This window comes from Schistocerca gregaria, chromosome 7 (assembly GCF_023897955.1).
Source record: "Schistocerca gregaria isolate iqSchGreg1 chromosome 7, iqSchGreg1.2, whole genome shotgun sequence".
In the NCBI taxonomy this organism is placed as follows: Eukaryota; Metazoa; Arthropoda; class Insecta; order Orthoptera; family Acrididae; genus Schistocerca; species Schistocerca gregaria.
In genome coordinates, this window is record NC_064926.1 from 314,064,419 (window position 1) to 314,083,427 (window position 19,009).

General features: G+C 42.2%; 1 protein-coding gene across 1 annotated transcript in view; it reads left to right on the forward strand.

The window, feature by feature from the left end:
* LOC126281967 (nose resistant to fluoxetine protein 6-like) overlaps nt 1-19,009 on the forward strand; it is a 381,389-nt gene that overhangs the window by 275,620 nt on the left and 86,760 nt on the right. Inside the window, exon 8 of the mRNA XM_049981343.1 lies at nt 14,907-15,239. Coding sequence (XP_049837300.1) covers nt 14,907-15,239 — 333 coding nt within the window. The remainder of the gene's footprint in view (nt 1-14,906; nt 15,240-19,009) is intronic.

The window sequence follows — 19,009 nt, forward strand, 5'->3', positions numbered from 1 at the left end:
GCAGAAACAAGACTTAAGTTACAAGAGTCAAAGGACATGAAAGGGTAGCTATGATTGAAAAATGAGTGAGACAGAGTTTCAGCGTATCCATAATGTTATCCAATCTGTACAATGAATAAGTAGTAAAGCGAACCAAGAAGAAATTTGGAGAGGGGACTAAAGTTCAGGGGAAAAAATTAAAACTTTGAGGTTTGCAGATGACATGGTAATTCTGTCACAGAGTTCTAAATACTTGAAAGAGCAGTTTAATGACTGATGTTTTAAAAGGAGATTATAAGATGAATCTCAATAAAAGTAAAGCAGTGGTAATGGAATGTAGACGAGGTAAATTAAAGGGTGCTAAGGGAATTATGTTAGTAAATCATACACCAAAAGTAATAGTGGATTAGTAGTTGTTTGGGCTCCTAAATAATTGATGATGGTCGCTGTAGAGAGAATATAAAACCCAGCCCTGCTGTGGAAAAGAAAGAATTTCTGAAAAAGAGAAATTTTTTAACATCTGATATAAATTTCAGTGTTGGGAAGTCCTTTCTGAAGATATTTATCTGCAGTGTAGAATTGTACTGCAGTGAAATGTGGACAATAAGCAGTTCAGGCGAGAGGAGAATGGGGCTTTTAGGGCAATGATGAAGATATTGTGGGCAAATGATCATAAAACTATTGACGAGGTATTGAACAGAATTGAGAAAAAAGAAATTTGTGACACAATTTGCCTAAAAGTATGGCTTTGTTGATAGGACACATGCTGAGGCATATTTGGTAATATATGGCAGTGCAGCAGTGTAAAAACTGTAGGGGGAGACCAAGGGATGAATGCAGCAAGCAGGTTCAACAGATGTTAAATAGAGATAAAGAGGTTTGGACAGATTATTCTGGATTCATCAAACCAGCCTTCATACTGAAGCCTACAGCAACACTTGTGAGTACACAAATATAGTGATAATAATAACTACGGATTTTAAAATAACATAAGAGAAAACAACATTCACGGAAGTTTTCCATCATTACAGTGCAGTAGCACTTTTCACTGTTTTCTGACATTTTGATCTAATAATGCGTTAGTAGCCATGCTATGTGATTTCTGGTGCATTTTTTTACTCGTGTGCTCGATAAGGGTCGAAGACAATTTATGATCTAATTAGTATAATTTATGACTAGTTAGAATAATTACATACATATCCGATAATTTATTACTCTTGGCATAATTACTTATTGCCTTCTCTGCATTACCACACTCATTATCCAGGTAGCATAATTTATTGCACAAAGTGAAGTCCAGTGTGGCGAAACTCTATTAACAGTTCCCACTCTCCTACCCCTCTCCTACATGTGATGAATTATTGCATGTTAAACTAGGAAGAACACACTTGGAGAATTTTTTAAACACAGTTACACTGTGACTCATTTCGCAGTTACATTCTGGAGGTGCCACTATGTTTAATGGGTGCTCCTTTTATGCAGTCAAAAAGGAAGAGCACCGTTAAAAAATCACTATTATGGGAACGCCATCATGGAGCTGCATCGTGTTCCTCACCTGCTGTTCACGCCTCTTCCATGTCTTCTGCACATGCCTGTTCCATGAATGAAGGTCGGTAGTAGACTGAGCCAGGGCACAGTGCACAACACTTGCACCCTGCCTCCACTGCTCCCAGCAGGGCCCCTCGTCGATGCAGAACCAATCCCGCTAGTAAAGTCCTCCCTTACATCGCTGCTGTTGGTGGTAATTACTTGGCCCATCTCTGCCGTGGGGACTTGTATGGGACAGCCCTTTCGCTCCCTTATCCACCCCTTCTCCAACGACTAATGGAGTAGCAAGGCAGCAGTCCAAGTTGCAGCCATGGACAGGCCCTCTTCAGCCCCAGTCTCCCATGGTCAAAGGGGGGCAGTAAGATGGCAGTACCATTAAGAGTATACCCTCTCAGCTATAGTTCACTGTATAGCATTCTCCCTCAGTGTGGGATCTTCTATTTTCATCTATTTTAATCTATGCAATTAATGTAATATTACAACTAAAATCATTAGTACTTTACCACTGCACCACAGCTACCACATATTTTAAGTAGTATTATAGTGCATTTTCCTGCACAAGACCCTTATAATTAACTGTGGTGTAAGACTCATTCATGCTACAGCAGTTTGATGAGGTGGGTGTATGAAATAATCAATCACTACGACCTTTCGCTGTGGACTAATATAATAACAAATCACAAGCAATGTGATACAATATGATACCGCAGTGTCTGTGTTGTTAAGAAGTTCGGTGCAATGTTCCTTAGAACAAGCATTCACGTCTGAAGGAACAGGCCCTGAAGCGATTACAGCCTTTGAGAAATACATGAAATGTATTCACAGTTGCAAATATGGACAACTTGAATATACTTCACGTAAATCAAAAGAGAGGTCTCAGTGTGAACTGATATGTGATGTGAGTGTGAGGATACAAATGCATCCAGCAGGCCAATGTAACTAACCTTGGTGCTGATAAGCAAAGATTTAGAAATTTCTTAGAAACGTTTCATATCTATGTTGTTTATATATACTGAGATGTGGAACATTTGCAGTCCTGTGAAACAAACTGAGTTTGTCTACGAGCAGGATTAGTGTCTGAGGTATGAGGGCTGAAACATGTGCAAGTGGTTTGGGGTATTTATAGTTCATTGTATTGGTAGTGTAACACATGTACTCATACATTCATGCTACCCACCACATTAACTGTGTGCTGTTGGATGTAGGGCATTGTATTTATGCACGGATGAATTGTGCGAAATGCAATTCTATCAAAATCTGCGTAAAACCCCGAAAAGAATCATCTCTCTCATATCCGGTATTTTAGCAAACAAATTGGATTTAAACTCATTCGTTTGGTTTCATAGCTGTAGCGATTTATAGTCATTAACATAAAGTGGCGAGATTCTTCCAACATTTTTACGCATTTCTCTAGTCATCATCAGTAGAAATGAAGTACTGCACTCTCACTTCATCATGTCTGAACAGAAGGATGAAATTACGATCATGCGTTGTTGTAAAACAGTCCTGAAAGTTTTACATACGCATCTGCCATGTGAACTCGACAAAAACATAGCTTTTTATCAAATAGAAGACTCAAACCCATCAAAGCATTCTGATCACAAAAATATTTCACAGTTATTATGGAACTGTTCTTTGACTTCATAAAAGTCATCTCTTATTGGAAAATACTATGCGTTACACAGTGTTCTCTATGTTTTATGTGTCAAACTGGAGACCACTCAATGCTGTCGGTAATTTCATATCTTGTGTAACAGAGAATTGATGCTGTAATGTTTACTGAAAAGCCATTAAGCAGTCATTCTTAGTTTTCGAGAACAGACCGTAAATTTCACCTGCTTTTGGATTTATATAGAAACGTTTTCGCTTTACTCGCGATATTTCGACATCTGACTTGGAAATCCAGTGTAAACTTCTGATGTCATTATAATCTGCATAAAAAATATTAATCATCAAGTAATGATACTTTAGCCCGGGGTAATAGATGTGTTCTTCTGTACAATCGTGAAAAGATTTTCTACACGCCTCTGAATTGTTTTGATTTCTTCCTGAACTGTAGACAGACCAGCAGTAAAGTCATTAGCTACCTTCATTTGGCAGTGGCACTACATGCGAAGTGCTGGTAGAGAGTACTGTGCAGGTGTGCAATCTAATTACCTCGAAGGTTACCTAGTGAGATGATTCGACAGCCAACAGAGGTGTTTGTTTAGGAACCAGTGGCTCAGTACTGTCTGTCAGTGAACCACTTTGCTCTGCATCCAACTCCTATATATGGCTGCACTATGTCACATGTGTTAGCAGAGTTTTTTGCTCAGAAATGTCTCATGGAACTGGCTTAATGAGCTCTCCTCTTCTAATAATGTCATCCCTTTTCATTACATATTTTTGCGATGTTTTTGGTGGAATGATTCGACTTGTAAATAACTATAAATGTGTTTCATTCTCAGATGTGCTTGATACATGATTGATGCAAGTTATAGCAGAATGGGGCGGCTTCCATCATAGCTGCTGTGTCACTGTTGTGTGTAGTAGGCTAGGGCCATAATATGTTTGCACTTGAAGATTTATTATTTAAACTAATACCAAGCCAAGAAGATCCCCTTTCTAAGTACCTACACCACCTCAGATCCAGTATCTCACTTAATGCCCCCAGACTCACCCACACAGCTGCCACAGCTGTAAGGTCAGACTGTGAGCCTGAGTCTCACTGCTGGGGTGTTGGCAACACAGTGGCCATCATCTGCCAAGCCACTAAATCAATACAGTATCACTAACAGTCGGAGAGTGCCATCAGAGAACCACACACAGTTACTTCATAATATTTTCTGCTAATTTGATAAGTTAACACGAAGTGGAGTGTAGAGGCTCCGATTCCCACCGACAGTATGCTGTTGCGATCTATTGCAGCCACCCCCAGAACCCCTCTAACAACATAGACCATGTGAAAAGTGATAAGCGAACACAGTCTTGAAATTACAACTCAGCTTTTGGGTTTCGAACTTAGAGTGACAAATGTTTAAACTGTGGCATCAGAGGGTAAGGTGGAATTGATAAATTACAAATTCATCACAGTAAGTTATGTGTGGGATTGTTGGCAACCTCAAAAACTTCAAACTCCAAGGTGGTGGACTTGTTGGCTAATGGCATGGCCTACATGGAACTTGCATAGTTGCCGGGTGACCGGTGTTAAGTTTAAAATGATGGTAAATTAAAAAATAATTGATTTTCCCCACTCCTGTGATATTAAAGTGCAACTGCTCTATATTTAAGAATGTCGTTTGTGCTGCATAGTTTTGTATTTATAAGTTAGGTTTGGTGGTGTAATTGTGGTAGGATATCCAATTCTACCATCTCAGGTTCTGACATATTAGAGGGTGTGCCAACATCCCTATGCCCGCCATCTTGGGTCACCATCTTGGATTCTGGCATAACAGAGCCTGTGCCAGTATCCCCACGTCCACTACCTTGAATTGTCATTTTGATTTTGACAACACAGAGCCAGTAGCAGTATCCCTACATCAGCCATTTTGTATCCTGATGTCTGTCATAGAGGCTGTACCAGTGTCTCCAAGTCCACAATCTTCATTTCCAACTTCACAGACCGAGCGAGGTGGCGCAGTGGTTAGACACTGGACTCGAATTCGGGAGGACGACGGTTCAATCCCGCGTCCAGCCATCCTGATTTAGGTTTTCCATGATTTCCCTAAATCGCTCCAGGTAAATGCCGGGATGGTTCCTTTCAAAGGGCACGGCCGACTTCCTTCCTCGTCCTTCTCTAATCCGATGAGACCGATGACCTCGCTGTCTGATCTCCTTCCTCGAAACAACCAACCAACCAACCAACTTCAGAGATGCTGTGCTATCTCCATGTGAGGAATCTTGGAAGGCCATCTTGAATTAAGACGTCACAGAGGCTCTGCTAGTATTTCCGGGACTACTATATTGGGTCGCCATCTTCAATTTTGACGACATAGAGCCTGTGACAGGTTTGCTAGTTCTGACTTACAGTTCTGACATTATAGATGGTGTGCTAGACCTCTAGGTCTGTTGTCTTGGATTTTCAATCAATAGTATTATGCCCCATATTGCATTTTTTGATGTCCCGCATTTTACACTTAGGAAAAAACTTTACTTCCACACTGACAGCAAAGGAGTGTGAAAAGCCCAGGATAATTTGAATTTCCCACCAATTTTGGGATGTCCCACCATCTAATACTTAGGGCAATTAGCCTTTATCATAGATATGTGGGGTGAAAGGGAAATCTGGCAACAATGCATAACATCATCATTGATGCCATAGGGGGAGTAGGGAATTCTTGCAACAATGCTGGCTGTGCCAGGACACCTACAGCAATAGTACTTTCGACCACTTGTTTAATCCACGACAGGACGAGTATAGTGCATATTACGAACATCTGTGAACTATCGAAGCCCTCTAAACACCCCTGAAACATTATTTAGGAGACTTAAATGTGTCCCAAAGTGGTTGGTTCATTTCTGTGTTGTATGATTAACTCTGCCTATTTCATTTTACTGTATGCCAACGGTAACAACCGCTTTATATATATATGGGTTACTTACAGATTAACATTCGATTGAATATTAAGAAAGGAAATAAATAAATAAAAATATTTTATATGCAGTGTCTACTTACAGAACTTCTCCAGGTATTCGCTATCCAAATTCAAACATTCATCCTACAGTGACGCCAGCTTCCATAGCCTTTCATCAAAGAATGTTGTCGCCGGATGCTTTAGCCAGTTGTTAGCATCTTCCTTGAGCTTACGTCAGTTGTAAAGTGCTGCCTAGCAAGCCAGGCCACCGTCTTCGGAAAGAGATAACAGTCGTCTGGTGGCAATGTTTGGACTAAATGGAAAAATCTCCCAGGCAAGAAGTCCCAGTGTTTTTTTCATTTGATTCGCAGTAAGGGGTCGCATACGATTGTGAAGGACAATGATACATCCAGTTATCATCCTGTCCTGTTTGTTTTGGATTTATCATTGGAGTTTTGTAAGGGTCTCACAATAAACCTGTGATATGACAGTGTTCTCACATGCTATTCTCATGAAAACTGTTGTCAAAATTCCTTTCTGGTCCAAAAACGAAATGTTACTATCATTTTGCTGTGTGGCAGCATCTGGCGGAACTTTTCGGGATTATTGGAAGAATGGATGTGCTTTCACTGTTCGAACTGTTCCATAGTTCATGTCCGTGTCTCATCTCCAGTCATGATTCTGTTCAGAAATTATTCCTCGTCTTGATAGTGACGCCCAAGGAATGTCAAGGACAATGTCCTTCTTTCGTACTTTGTGATCATCGATTATATACTATTAAAAGGCTTCTGAATAAACTTCCACATCATCTTATAAAATACTTAAACGCTAAAATAAACCGAACTGTGGTAGACTATCCCATGACCCTGAGGTATACCACAAAAGTTCGGAAGAAACGTTGGCGTATTCTAGTATTTTAAATATTTTTATTGTGATATGGCAGTACAAGCGAAATGGTTTTAATGATATTGATTCTTACATTGGGAACATACCTCTTTATATGAATTATATATTTTCATATTTGCTGTGCAAGAAACCTAGGATAACCTAACCACTCTATGATAGCGCTGAAGAGCGTTGATCTTGAAATTTAAGGCACAAATCCAGAACTTTCGTAAATTGTGAAGCAATGTCTCACACTCACTATTTTGCCAACATGTGACGTAAGTTCATCAGTCACCTCTGAATGTCTTCCTTGACGATTTCCATCTGGCACATCTCTTCAAAGAGCACTCAATTTTCTGAATAACTCTCTCACAGCCCGTCTCTATGCACACGATGCCATCGATGTCGAATGTCAACGCCATCGACTTCTTCTCCTCGCAGGTAACGAATGAGAGAATGTATCTTGCATTCCTTTAACAAACCTTATTAGCATTCAGCAAGCTCTGCTCTGGAGTGGACTGGCAGACCCAAGACGGTAACAACAACATCATTCACAGTTCAAACAAATAAAACACTTTATTTAATAAAAAATGAAGCATTATGTGACAAGACATTAAACCACTGCAGCTTAGTGCGTCAGTAAGGTGACAGCGACGAATTATCGCAAGAAAATCTTACTACTGGTCTTCGGATCATTTCCCATAAGTGGTAGAAACTTCTACTTGAAATTAAATTATTTATTAAGTTAATGAAATTAACAAATGTAAAAGCTAACAAAATACAGTATCTAAAAATTTTGTTTTAAATCAGCTGCTAGCTACATCAGAAACAAAAACGTTTAGCTATTAAAAACTATTGAATGAAGTAGCTTGGTAAAACAGCCGTTATTAAAATTAACAACATTAAATAAGATACAAAATACTAGAATGTTTAAACAATTTTCTTAGTCGGCGAAGGCTCCATTAGAAGTCACAGCGAAGTTGCAGTCAGGTAGGACGCCGACGCAATGCCATGCCTGGGAAACTACAGCCAAGTACCTGCTGCTAGGCACGTTAATTGGGCAGACCAGACAGAACGCTGCCTAAATCTATAAAAAAAAACTAAAACTAAAGTTAGATTACACAATTACAGGCCGAGTAACACACAAAACAACACAACGTTAGAATAGGTCTCAGAGAGAGGCGTCAGAGTGAAGTGTCCAGGCTCAACTGGCAAGGCCTAATCCTAGAGAGAGCCTTTTGTCAGTAACCACAATAAAATTGACTTAAGTATTAATAAAAAATTGAAAAGATCCTTTCATACCACGACAGGCACTAATGTGCTCAAATAAGTGACCTAAATATTTCGTCAACTAGCATCAAAATTATAAACAGAGCTTGGGCGAATTTTCAGGAAACCGCATCTACTGTTAGGCAACTACAATAATGTGACGCGCAGTTAATGGCTGCTAGGTAAGGGTAAACAGCAGACCACTAGTAAGCATCATGCTCAATTCAGGTCTTAGTTTACTGACGTCCATGAACCCACGATAGGCAATAGCAAGCGGCCAGAAGGCTTGATCTATATACTTACGTAAAATTGCTTACACAATTAACAAGGAAAGATTTATAAATTTCAAGACTTACAAAAACCCACAATAAGATATCCGTTATGGGTTGTACCCCAATACCAATTAAACAAGCAGAATAGTAATTAAAACTCACCTATTCTCTCGGGTATAGTACAATTTAGAGTCGGCATAGACTTTGACCTGTTGTGCTAGAGCGCCTTGCCGCCAGGCACCCAATAACTCCACATCATTCAGCAACCGCAAGATTCATGTAAAAGGTCAAAGTTTTAATTCATTGAGGTTTTTCTTCAGGTTGTCCCTCATATACTTACACTGACGAGTCAAAACATTATGACCATCTCCTTAATAGCTTGTTTGTCCATATTTGAAACGAAACACCTCACTGATTTTCCATATCGGGGATCCGACAGTTTGTCGGTAGGTTTATGGAAGTATGTGGTGTTAGATGTCTATGCACACGTCATGTAATTCACGTAAATAACGGGCCGCTGTTCTGCTTACGCAATGATGGCGCCCGACAGCGACCCAGATGAGGTTCATAGGTGAATTTGGTCCCAGAGATATCAAAGTGAGTTCATTATAATCTTCCTACAGGTGCCATGCAAGCACAGGGAAATGCGCCCCATAGCACAATACTGCTCCCACCAACCTTCACCGGTGGCGCGTTGCAGGTTTCGAGCCACTTTACATCAAGGACAACGTTTGTGGAGACGACCAGCGACCTAATGTAGCAAAAATCTGATTCAGTCGAAGAGCCGACTCGTTTCCAATGATCGACGGTCGAACCCCGATTGTCCCATAGCCACTGCATTTGTAACAGACTATGTCATTGGGTCAACATGTGAACACGTAGGGATGGTCTGCTATGGAGCTCCATGTTCAACAATGTACGATGAACTATTTGCTCCGAAACACTTGTGCGTGCAACAGCATTGTTCTCTTTCCGCAGAAGTGCCACATATCACGGTCTATCCTACTTTACAGAGCACTCAAGCAAGAGTCGTGGACGTCCAACCATTCAGCACCTAGTGGTAGTTTCAATGTCCTTCTACGGCTTTCCGTAAATGTTCACAACAATAGCACGTGAACATTCGACCAGCTTCGCCGTTTCCGAGATCTTCGTTCACAGGCCCTACGCAATAATAATCTGCCCTCTGTCAAGGTCGCTTATCTCAATGGATATCCCCATTTGCAGCCCATATCTTCGCTAGGATGATCCATCGCGAGTGTCAGCTCCGCTTACATACTTTTGTTACCGCGTCACTCGCCCTCAACGTCACCAGAGGGCATCCAACGTCTCAGTGGGCAGCGGTCTTAATATTTTACCTTATCAGCGTACGTCCAGAGACAAGGCCTGGCAGGCACAAACAGCGTATGTGACTCAGGCACTGTCGAAACGACCCGCACTGCTCATATCTCGCAACGTACGGGAATCGAAGTAACATCTACGTCTAAGTTTATACGTTACAAACTATTGTGAAGTGCATGGAAGAGGGTAAATTCCATTGTCTAGTTACTTAGGATGTTCACCATTCCATTCACGTAATTGCCTCCATACTGTCGCATTTAATCGAACCTTGTCCTAATGATCCCTACGGGAGCAATACTTGGAGGGTTGTAGTTCAATATTTTCCTGCAGCGTCAATTAAAGCTGACACATTGTGAGTAGGCTTTCTCGAGATTGTTTGCGTCTGTCTTCAAGAGCCTTACTTCTCTGCCTCGTAAGGACTGGGTTTTGTGTGATGTCCTTAGGTTAGTTAGGTTTAAGTAGTTCTAATTTCTAGGAGACTGATGACCATAGATGTTAAGTCGCATAGTTCTCAGACCCATTTGAACCAAGAGCTTTCCAGTTCATTTTCTTCACTCTCTCTTTAGAGGGTCTCCCATGGGTACACTATACCTGCATTCATTCATACAGCCGGTCTGTGTATACTTTCAATATCCTCTTTTAGTCCAATCTGATATGAGTCCCACACACTTCAGCAGTATTCTATAGCAGGTCACATGAGTTATTTGTAAACACACGTCTTTGTAGACTAATTGTATTTTCCTAGTGTTCTGTCAATAAATCGAAGTCTGCCATTTTCTTTACCTATAACTGGGCCTACATGATCATTTATTTTCATATCCCTACAAAATGTTACACACAGGTACACTACTTGCCATTAAAATTGTTACACCAAGAAGAATAGCAGATGATAAACAGGTGTTCATTGGAAAAATATATTATACTAGAACTGACATGTGATTACATTTTCACGCAATGTGGGTGCATACATCTTGAGAAATCAGTACCCAGAACAACCACCTCTGGCCGTAATAACGGACTTGATGCCCCTAGCCATTGAGTCAAACAGAGCTTGGATGGCGTGTGTAGGTACAGCTGCCCATGCAGCTTCAACATGATACCACAGTTCATAAAAAGTAGTGACTGGCGTAATGTGACGAGCCAGTTGCTTGGCGCAGCACTGACCAGACGTTGTCAGTTGGTGAGAGATCTGGAGAATGAACTGGCCAGGGCAGCAGTCGAACATTTTCTGTATCCAGAAAGGCCCGTACAGGACATGCAACATGTGGTCGTGCATTATACTGCTGAAATGTAGGGTTTCTCAGGGATCGAATGAAGGGGAGAGCCACGGGTGATAACCCATCTGAAATATAACGTCCAATGTTCAAAGTGCCGTCAATGCGAACAAGAGGTGACCGAGACGTGTAACCAATGGCACACCATACCATCACGCTGGGTGATACACCAGTATGGCGATGACGAATACACGCTTCCAATGTGCGTTCACCGCTATGCACCGTGATGTCGCCAAACACGGATGCGACCATCATGATGCTGTAAACAGAACCTGGATTCATCCGAAAAAAATGACGTTTTGCCATTCGTGCACCCAGGTTCGTCGTGGAGTGCACCATCGCAGGAGCTCCTGTCTGTGATGCAGCGTCAAGGGTAACCACAGCCATGGTCTCCGAGCTGATAGTCCATGCTGCTGCAAACGTCGTCAAACTGTTCGTGCAGGTGGTTGTTGTCTTGCAAAAGTCTCCATCTGTTGACTCAGGGATCGAGAAGTGGCTGCAAGATCCGTTACAGCCATGCGGATAAGATGCATGTCATCTCGATTGATAGTGATACAAGGCCATTGAGATCCAGGACGGCGTTCCATATTACCCTCCTGAACCCACCGATTCCATATTCTGCTAACAGTCATTGAATATTGACCAACGCGAGCAGCAATGTCGCGATACGATAAACCGCAATCGCGATAGGCTACAATCCGACCATTATCAAGGTCGGAAATGTGATGGTACGCATGTCTCCTCCTTGCACGAGGCATCACAACAACGTTTCACCAGGCAACGCCGGGCAACTGCTGTTTGTGTATGAGAAATCGGCTGGAAACTTTCCTCATGTTAGCACGTTGTAGGTGTCGCCACTGGCGCCAAACTTGTGTGAATGCTCTGAAAAGCTAATCATTTGCATATCACAGCATCTTCTTTGTGTTGGTTAAATTTCGCGTCTGTAGCAAGTCATCTGTGTGGTGTAGCAATTTTACTGGCCAGTAGTGTATTTGTGTGAGTTGACCAATTTTAACTGTGATTCATCGATATTATAGTCATAGCATACTATTTTTTTTTCCTTTTGTGAAGTGCATAGTCTTACATTTCTGTACTTTTAAGAGAAGTTGCCAATCTTTGCACCACTTTGAAATCATATCACGATCTGACAACATTTGAGCAGTTCTTTCAGACAACACTTCGTTATAGATAGCTGCATCATTTGCGAAAATTCTAATGTTATAGTCAACATTGTCCGAAAGGTTATTAATATAATTCCAGGGCCTTGCCGCATTGGTAACACCGGTTCCCGTCAGATCACCGAAGTTAAGCGCTGTTGGGATGGGCTAGTACTTGGATGGGTGACCATCCGGTCTGCCAATCGGGGTCTACTCAGCTCTTGTAAGGCAAACTGAGGAGCTACTTGATTGAGATGTAGCAGCTCCGGTCTCGGAAACTGACATACAGCTGGGAGAACGGTGTGCTGACCACATGCCCTCCATATCCGCATCCATTGACGCTTATGAGCTGAGGATTAAATGGCGGCCGGTCGGTACCGTTGAGCCTTCATGGCCTGTTCGGAAAGAGTATAGTTTAGTTTTATATTAATATAATACATGAAAAACAAGAGTCCCCACACATTTCTCTGGGACACAATGTGACCGTGTGGTGTTGCTCTTCTGTCATTTTGCGCAACAGATTAATCTGAGTTGTACCCTTTACCCTGTGGCTTCTGCAAGATGCAATTTCCACTCCCACACTACTACAAAAGTCCGACAGACGCCCCTAACGTTCTAAAGAGAAATGCCTGAAAAACTTTAAGCAAGAAATATTTTCTGGAGTCGTCCGCTGTAAGGAAATGACACAAAAATTCTCAAAATTTCTTACGTAACTAGTGGGATACTTGGGTACTGGAGTAGTGCTAATTAGTGTAAGAAAAACATGAAACTAACGAAAATTATTATTTATTTTGCTAAAATTCTGAGAAATCTCTTTGGCACCTTTAGTTATGAACTGAACAATTTCCTGGTTCTGTTTGGAATGTGAAGTTGCCTCTCAAGGATAGGATTCGTTAATGAAATTTCTATACAAAGTTTAAGATTGTTATTGACTTGGCATAATGGCAGAGAGCAGTGCCTACTCAACTTGAATAATTATCCGTTAGAATGTTGCTAGATACGGTCGAGGCTGTCGTGTGTGAAATGCAGTGAAGGGCACTGTTGTGGAGGAAATATGGGGCTCAAAAGAGCTGTAGTGCACAATACCGTAAGTTGCGATGACTGAAGTCTGCGCCGCTCGCTGCTGACAAATAAGATAACTCTCGTCCTATCTAGATTGACCTTCGCCAATCAAACTCTCCCTACGCCTTGATGAAGTCAAAGTCTCCTATTCACCCCTAGTCTAACTATTGGGTTGGTCCACCAGTCAGATAACCAGTCCACCGCAATGCCACTCAAAAGTTCGCTTTCAGGCGTTTAACTATAACTCTGTCCATTCACATCACACAATAAGTGTGTCTGCCAACACAGTGAACAATTCTTAATCGCAAGGACTCAATATAGAGTCACAGTTCGATTCGCTCTCGACAGAGGTGCTCTCCCAGTAAAGTACTGAGGATAGACTTGTTCCTCGCTCCATGAGCTACAACAGAACGGCACCTCTCTACGCCAGACATGAAGGGGTATATCTTCAGCTAAAGGCCTCAGAAATATCGTCTGCCAATCAGCATTGCTCTTCTAAAACGGGAAAATGACGTTCTGCTTAAGGCGACCAATCCGGAAATCTGTAGCATTGGCGTTTGGCGTTTGCTGTCTCCCTGGGAAATTCTCTGAAACTCTGTGCTATGTGTAAACAATGCATAGGCTGGCTGCTCCCACGCAATATAGCGGAATTTGCTTTTAAGCCGAATACGCGGTCGTTCCTCCTTTAACTCGGGCAAATGCTGTCGGCTGCACGAGTGGCCAATGGTCGACATAGATAGGATGGGACCAGCCTCCTGGCGTGCGGTTGTTCTCCCGAACTAAAAACTCCTGTGGCCGTCGTGTCTGGAATGTGTGTGTGTACACCAGCCTCGAGTAATTCAACCACAGTGCACTTACTTGTTATTTGCATATCATTTACATGAATTCATACAACACTGACTTTATCCTATCGAGTTTGGGTTCGAACGAAGCGTCTTGATGTGCAGAATGATTGAAATGGCGGAATATGTAAGCAATGAAGGTTAGGAGACCACGACGTCTTACAACAACTGGAACTGCATCTACATCTGTCGATGACTCTCCTCCCTACCAAGAATTTCAGTCGATTCAAATTTTCCCTTGATACCCCATATAGTCATACTATGGATAATAAGTGTAGACGTGGTACTGAATGAAATGCTTTTCAAAAATCGAGAAATTCTTGACTGTGTCGATCTGTGGCTTTCAGTAAGTCATGTGAGAAAAGTGTCAGTTGAGTTTCACACTTTCGATATTTTTGAAATTCATGCTGGCTGCCACGGAGCGGATCATTCTGTTAGAGGTATTTCATTATGTTTGAGCTCAGAATACCAGCCTTCATTTCAGGTGCTTGCTGCTTACGCACTGACAAATGCGACAGACAGCTGACGGCCACATTGTGATCTTCAAAGTCCCCTTTTCCAACCACCAGGTGTCGTGGAGCTACAAGCATTTGCTTGTTTTTAATAGCCGATTGGAGGTTAATTTATGAATATCACTACGTGCTCACATGTCGACCCAACGAAATCGTCAGTTATAAATTAGAAAGAGTGAACCAGAAAAGTGAGGGAAGTTTTTTTTCGTGTACAGTTGATGTACGACTGGACGCGCATTCCGCTCGGAAACGGCGGCAACCTGGCGGTGAACACGTTCTTCGTGGCCAGCGGCCTGCTGCTGAGCTTCACCTTCCTGCGGGAACGCGCCTGTGGCCGGCCCTTCGGCCTGCTCGGCTTCTACCTGCACCGCTACCTGCGCCTCACGCCGCCCTACGCCGCCGTGATGTGGCTCTACGCGACGGTGCTGCCGCGCCTCGCCGCAGGTCCGCTGTGGCATGAGGTAGCGGGACCCGCCAGCTACCACTGCTCGCACGGCTGGTGGCGCAACCTGCTCTACGTCAACAACTACCAGCGTATGCAGGACATGGTAAGGGCTTCGTAGCTCGTTTTATGCGTGAGCTTGATGCTTTTTCACAATCTAACACGATTCTGAATGCTGAAAGCCTGGCCAGATCCCGATATTTAATCGTGTCAGAAGCTAAAATCTCCTCAGAAAAATGTTTTACTGTACCTTCATGAATGATAGGTTGTATGAACTTAAACTGTTCTATGCAGGGCTTAACGACATGCGAGACTTGTGATTGTCGCCGAAGTGTTTACCGTTCCTACGCGTCCGGAACAAAGATTCCTGGCACCGACTGACTGCATTGTCCTTTTGATTCTGAGAATACTTGTGGACTGTGCCCTGCTGGGTGCATCTGTCTGGCGCTGGATGGCCGGTGATCTAGGCAGGTTCTTTTCGTAGCCGGTCAAATGGCAGGTTCAGTGCCGTCAGCTGAATAGAAGAGGCTTAACTGATCAGCGTAAACTGAAGCTAGTTGACGTCATAAAGCCCTGCTCGAAATTGGAGGCAACGGTCGCTATTGGCGTGAATGACGTTGTGAGAGAGTGTGGGGGAATTTTGGAATCAGAACTGAATGCTGATTCGAAGTTTTCGAGGAGAGTAGGGAGTAGAGCAATGTTAGCTTCGCTCTTGCGTTACATGGGTAGTGGATTTCGGGATCCGATCTTCCTCGGAGTCTTGCGACTTGGTCGCTCGTTTTCGGAAGAACTTCGAATTCTCGGACAGCCTTTAGCGGCCAGGGGTTGACACAGATTTGCTGCAAGGCAGAAGTCGGCGCCTACATCATCAGGACGCTGCCTACCGACGACGTACTGCAGATTTCAGTACTGGTATTGTAGGACCTTATCAATGTTATACTGAATCCCTTAGCAGCACACATGCTCGCTTTGCTACAAGTTCATCTTGCTTGTTTCTCCATGTGATCCCATTTGAGCTCTCACTACTAATTGCGATACACCTATATAGTCGGAAGATTAATATTTGATTCATTAGGACCTCCAGTCATTATCGTCAATCTATTGCATCACAGAGAGTAGGAGACCCTTGTTCTTGAACCAACTCTTGTTCTCATAATAGTTCAGTATACCCTATCCTTTAACCATATGTATGAGTCGACAATCATATGCATTTATTTTATGATGTATAATAAATCTCATTGTGATATTTAATCCGCATGTCATTGCGTAGATATATGCAGAATCCCATTTCCTGTTGTTTATTATGGTAAAGTTCTCTCTTTTTGTGAGTAGATTACGATTTTTATTAGATTATTGTGAGCTTGCAATACTTATTTTACCCACTAGCATTTCCTTCCACTACCGTTGTGCGGATAAATTAGTTAGCTGGTAGATAAGGAGGGATTCGAGAGCATGTCTTGTTCTCATGCAAAATTCGTCTGAATTAAAGAGATACAAACTCTTCTCCACCCAGGCACCTTGGAAGTTTACACAGCCAAAGGGCCTTAGAGCTTAATAGGAGGGGTAAATTTCAACTTGGTACCTTTACCTATTCGGGAAAAAAGTGGTCTTAACAGACGGGCAGACAGAGCGGCAACGAATTGATCCCATAACGGTTACGTTTTTAGCTATTGAGGTAAGGACTCTGAAAAACAAAAGAAAGATCGAATACAGCTTTCTCACACCCCAATAGTTTAATAGAGAGCCCTTCAATAACTGTAAGCAAATCATCCAGACAGACAGAGAGGCGAAACTAGCTTGAACAGATGCAGAGTGGTTACCGGCTTGTTAATTCATACCTCAAATTTTTGCGCAATGTTTGTAGCAGCATCTCAGTTCAGCAATGCGAGTCTCTCCGTGCTGAAAGCTTCTTACCCACTCTATGAAATATACAAAATAAAAGCATTTGCGCAGTAGTGAGACAAAGAAAGTCGTATGGTAATGGAAATAAGAATTTTAAAAATTAGGATGGGTGTTGTTCTGTGGCTGAGTACCCGAGATAAAATATTAGCGTTTAACTTCACATGATTTATTTTGTCCTACAGGCACCAAAAAATGAATCTACATGATTACGAACTCAATAACTGTTAAGGCACAGTAATCAGACGAAGTGGCTGACGACCTAAGCACACCCCTTAATAACACTAAATAATATTCCTCAGCTACCTATCAGACCAAGCAAGGTTCATAGCATCTCATACATGCTGCCAGGACCGCTCGCTTTCGACACTAACATAAGTCAATTTACAGTCCATGAAGTGACATGAGTTTGAAAATAAATCGGAATCAAATCATTGTTAAATTAGCTAACTATGTGCTAATGAGAGATCATGCGCTGTGTCAACGCATTAATATCTTTTCAAGTTTCTTGTCGCATCATTCTATAAAGTGTCTGTGATATTTCGTAAGGCATGGTCTCTCCTTCCACCTTTTGAAGGAAGGAAGGAAGGAAGGAAGGAAGGAAGGAAGGAAGGAAGAAGAGAACATCTTTTCCGAGAGGTCATGTGTGCGTTTTTGATTGACACAGCAAGAAACTCTAGAATTTGTGGGGAATGTGGCTTGGGTATAAATGTGTCAAGTGCCGTTTGCCAGTATCATAATATCTGAGCTAGATGCAAGCACAATACTTGCACGAAGCACCACATGATGATAACTGCATACTCTTTCCTGGAGTACACCCCATGCAGCAACTCATGAAAAAGAGCTAGCTGAGGTGAGCTATTCCATTTTGTTGGCCCCAATGGCGGTAGTCCATCGCCGTCATGTCCCAAGAGCAAAGTATTTGCCGACCTCTATTATACTATGAGCTATGGAAAGACATCAATTAATGCCACGACAATTGATCACAGCGGTGACACGGATAATAATGATATATTTATATGTGCAGCAGACCAGCAAACAGTCGTCTCTTGCGTGATATACAAGCTGATGAAAGGCTGTACAATATATAACTTACTTTCATCACTGTTCAAACGTGCACACCTGTGAAATGATAATCTGCTGCTGGATAACATCTAATAGTCTGTTGCTTCATTGTCTGCACTGTGTTTGGATCTTTCTGGCATCCAATTCACACGTTAGTCGAGACCTTCATGATCAAGGAAGTATCACTTTCATTCACAATACTGAAACATTAATTTCCCAGTAAATAGTAGTTACTCAGATTTTAACACAATAGTAAATGTATGAGCAGTGTTCCTGAGATGGAACACTGCAACCAGCCCATGTGGTTCGCATGCCGCAGGCTATACCATTGGATTGATTCCTGCCTGCAGATAGTAGATATTCAGAAAGTGCTAGCAATGACCTCAGGCATTATCTTCTTGAAAGACAAACCCGTCGCCATAATGGACAGTATGTTTGAGGTTGCTGCCTAATGCGAGATAGGCCTCAAATTACTCTTGAAAGAGATGAGAGGCATCCAGTACCTTCACATGAGACTGCTCCAAAAACCTGCTGCCGAAATCATGGGACTGCATGCCTGGTAAGTCCATTGATACCTGGCATCCGTCACACTCTTCTGCGATGATCATCAGGCGTCAGATAAATCCTGCAGTCGTCATACAAGGAAATCGACGGCATTCATTCTAGGCACATTCCAGGTATTGTCTTCCTCGTCTTCGTCACACACCACGTACTGGAGTGACTGCACTGTTGTTTTTAATGATACATTGCAAATAATAAAGTTTAATGTGTATGAGACGAAAAACATATGTCATTCATTTGTGATTAGATGAACGGAAAGTAATAATTATCAACAAAATTCAGTGTTTTATGTCGTACGATAACAGTCCAATATTCGATTCTCGTACCGTTGTTGTTGTTGTTGTGGTCTTC